This window comes from Cynara cardunculus (assembly GCF_001531365.2).
Source record: "Cynara cardunculus var. scolymus isolate 2C chromosome LG 3, CcrdV1, whole genome shotgun sequence".
Lineage (NCBI taxonomy): Eukaryota > Viridiplantae > Streptophyta > Magnoliopsida > Asterales > Asteraceae > Cynara > Cynara cardunculus.
The window spans coordinates 4,450,590-4,462,071 of record NC_037530.1 but is presented as its reverse complement, the minus strand read 5'-3'; the positions used below and the strand labels follow the sequence as shown (position 1 = coordinate 4,462,071).

Genomic DNA, 11,482 nt, shown 5'->3' with positions numbered 1-11,482 from the left:
GACAAATATCGCTCATCTCTTTATTTTCAGATTTCAAAAATACAACAAATGGGGAACAAGGTAACAAACAATTGATCATGAACAATAACACACTTCTACTAACATCAAGCTCATACTCTTGGATCCTTTCCTTCCGTCATAACGTTATCCAATCAAACACCGAGTCACAAATCATGTATTACTTACAAAACTGTGCTACACAACGATCCAACTTCGCCCACTACAAACAAAATCATCGACCAAAAACTATTGGGAAAATGTTATTTGCAATCCAAGAATTCAAAAAACGATGTATAGGGCCCACAAGTACATGAAAACAGTAGAATGCAAATAACATTTTCTGGAGTATTAAAGGTAATTTTCTTTGCTAACCTAGTTTTGAATAAAAAGAACTATACAACACCACAAATTTACCACAAATTTACACACAAATAGCACCTTTTGAGGACAACCAATGAAACTCAACTGTAACAAATGATTCGAGTAAAAAAAGAATTGACTGAATCCAAAAAGCCCGAGTCAACTCAACTCAGTAACGTATTTGAGGTTGTGCATGTGTCTTAACTACCAATATGCATCCTGCCATAGAACAAAAGTCCATGCAAGTGTCATAATTTTGATTATGAAATTTACTTGAGATTTATTGGGTGGGTTTAGAGATGATTAGATGACTAACCTCTGTTAATCTTAAGCACTTAATTTCACCGTCTACTCCAAGTTCTGCGATGATACCATCGTTTTCAATCTCTGCATTAGTGATTGTGAGGGCTTTTTGTAATTTCCTTGGAGAGAAAACTTCGACTTCTATCATATATGTTGCAGTCACAGGCCTATGATCAGAAAGCTTATTCTCGGTCCTTCTGTAACTCAACTGTCTTACTCCCTTCCCAAATGAAAGTATGCGATCACACCTGAATAACAAACATTTGAACAAATTGGAGATCAATAAAAAGGAAGTCATTCAAGAAAACTGCGAGAATATGTTGAACCCCCATATTTACTCTCCAAAAGAACCATTTGTCTTCCAGGTGAGAGGATGGGGGGCAAGATATCTTGTGGATAAATGGTCTAAAATCTTTCCCATGTGGAACTCCAACACACCAAGTCAATGGAGGCAAGATAGGCACAGATTGACCCCGAGTGTTGAGAGGGATTAGACAAGTACAGATTACCCTAGAGTGTCGAGTCCCTAGAACGGTAGACTTTGCCTCTGATACCATATTAGAATATGTTGTAATCTAGAAAAGAGATCTTAGGAGAGAAAAGGGATTCCAACATATATCGAGGAAAAATGGTCCAAATCTAGTCCATGTGGGACTCTTAACAAACACAAATGAGATGTGGTTAGTGGGATACACATAGATAGTTGGATCCCACATCAATTACAACTTGTTCAATGGAATACCCCTTATACCACTTGTTCAAGGGTAGTTTAGACATACCATGATTAGATTAAATCAAACTTGCAATAATGGAAATGAGAAGGAAGGTTCAACACGAGAGCTTTGAGATGCATACCATGCTGGAGTTCGCCTTCCAACTTTAGGATCTTCACCACAGTATTTTTCTGAATTTTGCTCGTATTTGTACGTTGGTGGAAAATCTAAAACACCTTCCGACCATCCATCAAATACACGACCTTTTTTTAGCTCCCGCATTAACTGCAAGAAATATCACAATCCATATTTTTGTAAATCACTCGCTGGCATTGAAACTACATCGGTGGATTAGAGAAAGCACAAGAAGTATAGTAGCAAATGTAACTAAAACTTGTACACAACACAATATCTAGGAAAGATGTAAAGCAGTATTATGCCAACTTACCTGATCACACTCTAACAACTTGGGCCAATCATTTTTGGAAATTAATTCTCTTGCCCCCTCATATGATGTATTGAGACGGTAATTGAGATCACCCAACCAGATAATTCGACTGGAAACAAACAAAAGCTTGTAAGATGACCTTCAAACGATAGAAAAATATAACTTTGAAATAAACCATCCATTAGAATAGTTACAAGCTAGAGATTATTCTTCTTGCAACCTATCATGATCTTATTCAGGAGTACTACAGTCTACATAAGATCTGCATTGCCAGAAAAATTCAGTACGTTTATCCCTAATGCTTTACCAGCAGAGGTGCTATTAGATTCATTCAGCATTTGGAACTCACAACATTGAGGAGCCTTCTACGTTGGCTCTCCTTTTTTTTGTATACACAAACCTCTCGAAACAGTTTATGGACCCAGTCAGGTCATCTTCTTTGTATTATAGCCAGAAAACAACGATAATTTAGGGTTTTATGGTCGGGTCTACCAAGAGCCCACAATAAATATTCCAAGTGGGTATGAAACAGAACAGTCATGGCCAAACTGGCCTGCAACTTCTGAGAAATGTACAAAGGAAATGTACATCCAACTCCTATTAAAACAACTATTCATCTAGCTTTTTTATGGCAAGACCTTTACTATCAGATTATTCACTGTTCACAAGGTTACTAAAATAATAATTACAAGGAGAAGCAACATGCAGAGGTTCTAAAGGGATCATAGTTTTCCAGTTCCTGACACCATGCTTTAACTGTGGGCAGTGATTATAACAGTTATACAAACCAGTGCATTCCAATTACGGGCAAACAATAAGGTACTATAACTTGATTCCACTATGGACGTTGTTGCTTGTAATGAAAATTTGTGCATGCATCATCAATGTTAGTTATGAGATCGAAAAACAAGTAAAGGCGAGATGTCCCATACTTACTCATGGTTGTATATCCTCTCTGGGAGAGTAGAATTTGAAATCGAGCTAAAACGAGTCCATTTATGTATTTCATGAACATCTGCATTTCTTTTAACTTTATCAGCATCCCTTTCACCAGATGTAAGGTGAGAGCAGATGAAACAAAAGAATGTCTGATATATTGACATGCGCACTGATATGGACCCCTGAAAGAGTGAAAATTTGTCAATTTACATGAGATAAAAGAGAACAATATGCACAGTGTTTTATATCAAATGAGATTCACATAGCCTGCAAACAACCTAAAAGTATGATACAGAAAGTAAAGAAATAGACGGCAGTTAATTCAAAAAATATCCAAGGGAAAGAAACGGACCTTGTTACCTATGCACCCCATTGCACCAACACCAACAGCTGAGACGTGCACGTTTTGGATATACTTCCTCAAGCGTCTACGCACCCACACGGTGATGAATATGCCAACCATTTGCTTGCTTACTATTCTTACATATGGAGATCTTCTTTTCCGGTACATGGCGGAATCAAGCTCCAGCTCTGCCAGAAAAACTTCCTCTGGTATGACTCGATTGTCGGTATTCATATATGACTTGAAAGTACTATAGTTTCTGAAAGATTTAGAAGCTTTAAATGATTTAACAGTTTTCAAGGTGTTTGGTCTCTCTGATACACACTGAGCCAGCAGATCCAATGGTGGCTCTGGCCAGCACAAGCCTATCCTTTCAGTCCCACTAAGTATTCTGGTTAACTTTCTACTATTAGCGGGAGCCGATGCTTTTACATTTTCTTCAGAATCTTCAGTTGGAAAGCAATTTACTCTGTCCAGTCTCTTTGGAGATGAGAACCGTCTCTCTAAGTTCCCTTTAGCTTGCATACTTGCCAGCAAATTATCATTTGAGTCAGAAGTTTCCATGCTCATTTTCACATTTAGGCCTGCTGGACCATCCATGAGCTCATCAAAGTTGGATTCCTCATTGAATGGGTGGATTTCCTCCTCGCCTTCACTGTCACTATCTAGCACTACTTCATCTTCTATGTTTGGAGCATCATCAGATGGTTGAAACCTTGATGGAGAAGGAGGGTTGCTGTAGCATTTGAATTTTGTCGTTTCCAGTTGAACTCTATTAAGGGCTCCACGAATGATGTTTTCCCATACTGGGATTGGACGATTATCTTCAGTGCCAAAAATATTGGCAGCATTTAACTGTATGATCTCCTGAAAACTGTACAGGAAACATACGGATTCAAATTAACTTTTGCACGGATACAATCAACCCAAATGATTCTACCAAGAGTAAAGACCAGAAAACAAAGAATTCAATTAATTAAAGGAATTAACTTCATGGTTGAGCATAAAGTATGAATGTGATCATTATTCTGGACAGCAGATAAAGAATCCAAAATATAATATCCAGATTCTTCTACCTCATAGCCTATCCCATAAGAGAGAGCCTTAGAAAAACTGGTAATGTTAGATCACAGAAATAGTGTCTTCGCAAAATGCAAGGGTGCATAAACTCCCCCCTCCCCCCAACACCCAACCCTTGTGAAACCAATGAGCCTTGGTGCACACCAGTTGCCCTATAAACTTAGCATGACTATACTGCTATCGCAACTATGATTAGTTATGTTCTATACATCAAATCATAGTTATAACCATGTTTTAGAATCTATCTGCATTTGAAACACAAGAGTACTTTCAGGGAAGGATAAATACCTTTTGATAAGTCGGAAACAAGCAACAAAACATTATTTAACAGAAAAGACTTACCCAATCACATATATGTCTGAAGGATTGTCAACATTAAGCCAGTGTTTGATATCTAAATCTTCTGGCGGAAATTTCCCTCCAACATTCCAAGTGTTAGCAGATACTCTATCACATAAAAGAAAGCAAGAAAAAGAAATACAAGGTGTCAGATCAACCACTCTGATGCTAACAGTAGCTAAATAGCACAGAAATACTTGTTAATCATGTCTGAGAGGGAAGGCCACCACACTTGAGTTCTTTTGCCTCAATGTACTGTGCTCTACATGTCTCTGACTTTCGTCGTCTTGACCTGGGAAAAGCTCCTGATGACCCAAAAAGGTAGCACAAACCACAAAATATTACAAATTTGTTGATCAAACATAAACCTAACTTCTTTTCTATTTCCCAAAAAAAGCCTCCCAATCATAGGAATTATTGCACAAATTGGATGGTGTTATACCAAGGACAAGCTAAAATTTCCTATTAAGTTATAAAGATGAATAACTGTAAAAAGATAAGTGAAGTAGTAGTAGTTTGAATCTCTAAGTACAATCATTCATGGAGTTGTGCATCAATGGGATCCTAATCTAGAGAGCCTATTGCATTAGGAAACAAAGTTCCAAAGGAATAAAAAACTTCAAAGTCTGCTCTTTTCATTTGCTTTTAATAGGGCATGTGATATCGACCAAACGGTATCTGAAGACCATATGATGAAGAGGTACAATAGTCCCATAGATATTTCTCGTCTTTAACGAACCTTATGAAAATAAGTTCAAAATCATGAATATTTCTCGATGACTTGAGGACCTTTTTTTGATTGTGCATAAATATTTTAGCCAATGCAGATAGGCCTAATTGGGTAGCATTCTTTGAACTAAATAAAACACATGGTCTCTTAAATAACACATTAAAGTATTGATTGACCAATAGGTTAAGACCTCTTTCAAGTGCAAAATCTTTTTGTCAATGCATATGCTAACTTGGTAGCATTCCTTACAGACAACAAATCACATGGTCTCTTAAATAACAAATTAAAGTATTGAGACACCAATAAAAAGTTAAGGGGAGGCAACAAAAAGCTTATGAATCAAAATGTTGATGCAAAAAAACGAAAAGAAGCATGTAGTAAAAATGTCATTACAGTAATTGAATCTACTTCATTAGAAGCAAACCAAAAAGCACAAACTATCTTTTTACCTTTAGGACCATTCTGGAATTCGTCTCCTTGTTTATCCTTGATCCGTGACTCTTTTGGCCAGTCACAGGACTCTTCTGTAAAAACAAAATCTTACAAATCAAATTAAAACCATAACTGAGTTCCTATAATTAGCTAAAGTGGTATTGCAATAGAAGTGTCGGCCAAAGATCAAGTATACATCAACTCTATGTTAAAGAAAACGTGTGAAACCAGGAAGGAAAAAAAAAAAGAAAACAGTAAAAAATATGACATGCAGGTTTGAGTCGAGGCTTGTGTTATCTACAGTGTCCTTATATAAAATTGGACATGAAATCAATTGTTCGAATGTTTTGGGAGTTCTGCAATCATAACTAACTGGAACAAATATGTAGTTACGAAAATTATTTGCTCAGAAAGTAGCAAAACTTGTCTGGTTGAACCTCACCCATGGAGAAAGCATTCTAGCCATAATGTAGTACTCTTTGCAACTTGAAATCAATATACGAATCCAATTTCATTTCTATTTCCCACCTACGTGGGACAATAATCTGACAAACCCACAATGTTCATCTCAAGCGTAACATTTCGAGAATCAATTTCTCATTCACCCGAACTCCGTTTTGTACATGTGATGCATCAAAATGAAGCTCTCACGTAGGACTACATAAACCCACAATATCTTTCCAATTTGTGCTTGGACCAGATTGGTTTTTAGGCCCAAAATAGGCATACAACCCACTTTTTCCAACAATTGATATTCAGCATATATGACATGATGTTGCTCCACTCGTTATCCAATTGGCTTCAGTTTGAGTCACTGAGATATGTATGATAGGAACATGCAAAGAAACTTTGTAAGGTGAGCGCACGTGTGTGGGCATGTTAGCTAGGGTGCTCGGAACCAAATTGGGTATATATCAATCAGTTTATCCATATAAATTTCATTTACTTCCCCATCAGCCAATTGATTGGACAAGTGGGGGTATGAGCAAGAAGTTTTGGTACTAAATTGGGTATATATATATCAATTTGTTATGTAAATATAATCCAAATTTACTCCCTATTAGCCAATTGATTGGGCAACACTGGGGATAGGAGCAAGAAGTTTTGGTACTAAATTGGGTATATATCAATTAGTTATGCATACATAATCCAAATTTACTCCCCCATTAGCAAACTGATTGTGCGAAACGTGGGATTATCAGCAAAACCTCTCGATGACAAATCTGGTTTCTTCTCTACAAAAGAACGAGAATGGCTGTGACACATATCCTTGTGAATCAAAAGATTTAGAAAATGAAAGAAGTACCAAGTACCGAATAGAATCAAAGGTGCTCCAACGTTAGCAGATGATATTGAGTTTAACAGTTCAGAGATCCAACAAGTACCGAGTAGAATCAATATATACAGATATTGTAGTAGGAAAACGAATGAATCTGACCTTCACCCTCGGAATCGCAGGAGCTATCGTCGTCCTCCGGATCGGCGCTGTATTCTGAACTTTTAGCAGAACGGTTGAGCCACTTCCGGATAACGTTTTTTGGCCAAAAATGCTGCAAGCACGTACAACCGAAACAAAAAAAATCAGCGCAACGCCTCGACAGTTGTCCTCAAGTAATTAAAACTAGAAATCTGAAGTAGTAAATAAAAACACACAACCAGCACCGAATAACTTGACAGATCTTATTGTCGTCTTCCACAACTCATCTATCCGATTATCTGCTACAGAACTGTAGCAGATAACAACTTTTGGTCGGAATTTGATGAAAACAATGGATGATTTGTAGGGCGGTGGATGAGCATAAAAGCTTAATAAAGTAAAAACAAATGTACCTGAGGAAGTTGATTCTTGGATGGAGGACGATGCCGTTGTTGATTCATCAAGCTTGAATTTGAAGAAAATCAATCAGAAAACAAACTTAGAAAAGTGGAAAAGCAAGACGATGATGATGATGATGATGATGATAGGTGATTCATCCATCAACTATCAAATATCAAATATCAACCACCTTTGTTTGCAAGTACAGTAATCGCAAATTGTAACAAAATATTTATAATTTACAAATGAAGATAATAGACATTTAATTTTAATTCTGTAATTATCCTCTCCACTCTGAACTCTCTACCTTTATGCTTTTGATCTAATCGAGAAATATCCAGGGGTGTTTGGGATTGTTTTAGAAACCGATTATAAATATTTTTGAGTGTTTTGATAAATAATTTATATTTTTTTAAAAAATTAAATTATTTTAATTTATAGTAAATTGATAAATATTTTTATAAAAAAAATAATTTATTTTAAATAAACAATCTCAAATGTTTTATAATATTATTTTATTATTATTATTTTCTTGTTTTGCGGATGTTAACCGACATTTAGTTATGAATAAAGTAAAATTAGTTTTAAATCAGAAAAAAGATATTTTAGTTTTAGAAAATTAAAAAAAAAAGGAAAAATCAACATCATTTGTCAGACTGTCAAAATTTTCCACTAATTCTCACCCTACTTCTTCCAAGCCCCCACCACCCATGATTCATTCTTTCTCCGTCACCCCACACAACAAAGATACGTAACCAAAACGAACACATACCTACATGTATATATATATATATATATATATATATATATGTATGTATGTATATATATGTATGTATGTATGTATGTATGTATATATATGTATGTATGTATATATATGTATGTATGTATGTATATATATGTATGTATGTATGTATATATATGTATGTATATATACATCGGTGAAAGATCGTGTAAGAAGAAAAGTTATGGTAAGAAACATAAAAGTAGATATGAATCCTTGATCATTTTTAATTTTATATCCACTTATAATTTGTGCCTTAGATGGAAATGATCTGGTGTATTATGATGCATTTCATTAGTGTTGACATTCAATTATGATTAATTCAATAATGAAGATATTTTCTTAAACTTCTCACTGAAACTCAACCCTATGTATACATATACATGTATTAGAGTTGTTCTAATCTTTTAAAAGGTCTTATTACATCTATATCAGATGGATTTACTGTACAGGTAAAAAATCAATAAGAAAAATAAAAGTTATACCATATATTATAAATTAAAAAGTATTGTAAATTAAAACAATAAAAATGAAGTAAAAGTCTTATAAATTGGGCTAAAACTTGAATAATTAGGCTTAAGGCTAAAACATATGTAATTGAGTTAGATTGACCCCCAAAAATTTAAGGAGCCTTGGTCCATATCTCGCATTTAGTACATCTTTAACACGTAAAATTAATAGTTCAATATATTCCATCTAAAAAATATAAGAATTAAGGGGTTGTTTGTTTACCTCTTAATAGTTCGATTAAGAGGCAACATGTGAATCATTAAGAGGTGAATTTTGTTTGGCAAAAAAAAAAATTGTCTCTTAATGATTCTAAAATCCTCTGAATAATTTTGTATTCTAAGTCTTCCTTAACCATTAAGCTCCCTGATTTCATTGTAAATAATTAACAAACAATTATATTTCATTTTGTACTATATCATGAAAGTCTCTTAATCATTCTGACCACTTAATCATTCTGCATCAAACCATTCAGCAACTGTCAAACAACCTCTAAGATAAAATATGTGTAAATTTTTGCCTAAAAAGTAAAAGGATTGACTTGTAAATACCTAACTATTGCCAAATAAGGATATATGCAAATAGTGTATTAATGAGAACTAACAATTACGCTAGTAATTTTATCAAATGTTATAATCTAATAAATAAAAACGTGGTGTAAATTTTGAAAATAGAAAACTATTATGGGGTGTTTGGTTTACATAATGGAATTTGATCGAATAGGAATTCATCAAAGAAATTTGACTTTAAAGAAATTGGAATATAATTTGATGAAATTTGAGCGCGCGTTTGGTAAGTAAAAATTTGAATGAAATTTCTCAATAGATTGGAACTATCGTCTTTGTTTGAGCTATGTCACTCATCACCTTGTCCCCTCCTTGCCAACCACCACGTCACTGTTGTCGTCGTCACAGCTATCACCCCACCCCATCCCTACTCAAACCCTGCCCCCACCACTCATGCTCCCATGTTCCATAGGTGGAGATTGTTGAGGGCATGCAGGGTGGGGCGAGTCGGTGGGGGTGAGTGGCAGTTGTGACAACAACAATAATGATATGGTGGTGGGGGTTAGGTTAGGGGCATGATAGTAACGGTAGTATCATGGTTTGCAGTAGGGATGTGCAATGAGTGAGGGGTGGGTGAGTATGTGACAACAGTAATGCCATGGTGGTTAGTAGTGGGGGTAAGGTAGGGTGGGTGGCCGTGACAGTAATGGTGTGGTGGAAATGGGGGGTTAGGGGTGGGGCATGACGAACAATAGTAACATGATCGTGATGGGTGGTGATAGAATTCAATTTTTTCCATTATGCTAAGTAACGATGAATTCATTAATTTACAAAATTTAATGGAATTTGAAGATTCTATCTACTTCAAGAAATAAATCAAATAAATGAATTGGAATTTAGTCCATGAAATTTGTCATTCAAATTCCATACAAATTCCTTCAAACTCCACGAACCAAACAAACACTTAGAATGGGAATTTCTTAAATCTATATACATCAATTAGAAAAATATTAAATATGATCGACAAAAGATAAAAGACAAACCTAATAAAGAAAAACGTAACTAAAATAGGAGATTGGGCCATTAAAATTGTTTGGTTTATCATGTGGGGTCAAACCTTAAAACCAATTAATTCCATAAAGTGATCTATTTTTGTTTCAAAAATATTTCTAATTCAGCTTCACTTTAAATCAATTCTTTAATAAATATATATATATATATATATATATATAACTTATTTTGTATTATAAAATGGATTAAAATAACGCAAAAGTTTTCTTATCTCAAAAGTCAAAAAAAAGAAATTACAGGACTTCCAAGTTCCAAACATGAAGGAATAGATTCATTCCTTAAAATGTGAACTTTCATGTTAACCCTTTATTCTATTTTGATTAATAGATATAATTACTTACATACATATCATAAAATAAAATAAAAATTATTTAACATAAAAATATAAATCATTACAAAAAACTCGTTAGGTCTTTGAAACACTATACTTCATTTATCATATATATATATAAACATAAAAATAAATAAATCTAAAGTTATTGACTTTAAAATCAACTCCTTTATGCCATTGACAACTAGCAATAGAAAAACTTTTAAATAAAATTAATGTAAAGGTTGGAAAATCGAAAAGAGATGAAAATAGTAATATGAAATGAAAGGTATAAATAAGAAAGGAGTGATTGATTGTGTCACTCATGTCTTGTAAAGAGGGTGTAGATTCAGGATAGGGAATGAAGAGACAGGAGAGGCGACTGGCATAAATTCAACAAACAATCACCCGACCCGAGAATCGTATGAGGTTGACAGCCGGCGGTCGGTCCATTCATACTCCTGCGATTCAACATGGACGGTGTCGGCCATTCTCTTTGACCAGACCCCTTCCCACCTCTACTCTTATCTCTCACTCACTCACTCTTATATTAAAAATAAAAATAAAATTAAAATTAAAATTAAAATTACTAAAATGGTAATGCAATGAAATATATTTTGATTTTAATATTTTATTTTATTTTTATCTTAATCAATGTTATAGTATGGTTTTATACGATTTTGCGATGATATTTTTATTTTTGAATAAAATATAAATTTGAATATATCATAAAAATTTGATAAAAATATATTGATATTAGTATCAAATAAACTATTTAAAATTTCTATTTTTTGTATAATTTTT

General features: G+C 34.3%; 1 protein-coding gene across 2 annotated transcripts in view; it reads right to left on the bottom strand.

The window, feature by feature from the left end:
* LOC112509302 (type IV inositol polyphosphate 5-phosphatase 3) overlaps nucleotides 1-11,482 on the bottom strand; it is a 20,812-nt gene continuing 9,330 nt past the window's right edge. The window contains exons 2-12 of one of the 2 annotated variants that reach the window (XM_025114182.1): nucleotides 7,518-7,569; nucleotides 7,126-7,237; nucleotides 5,705-5,779; nucleotides 4,758-4,830; nucleotides 4,529-4,633; nucleotides 3,116-3,980; nucleotides 2,761-2,945; nucleotides 1,825-1,933; nucleotides 1,519-1,661; nucleotides 677-911; nucleotides 1-579 (exon numbers count right to left, since the gene is read on the bottom strand). In XM_025114182.1, coding sequence (XP_024969950.1) covers nucleotides 565-579; nucleotides 677-911; nucleotides 1,519-1,661; nucleotides 1,825-1,933; nucleotides 2,761-2,945; nucleotides 3,116-3,980; nucleotides 4,529-4,633; nucleotides 4,758-4,830; nucleotides 5,705-5,779; nucleotides 7,126-7,237; nucleotides 7,518-7,569 — 1,969 coding nt within the window. In that variant the 3' untranslated portion in view covers nucleotides 1-564. Of the gene's footprint in view, nucleotides 580-676; nucleotides 912-1,518; nucleotides 1,662-1,824; nucleotides 1,934-2,760; nucleotides 2,946-3,115; nucleotides 3,981-4,528; nucleotides 4,634-4,722; nucleotides 4,831-5,704; nucleotides 5,780-7,125; nucleotides 7,238-7,517; nucleotides 7,570-11,482 lie in introns of those variants that run through there. The other variant, XM_025114183.1, reaches the window with a different exon arrangement.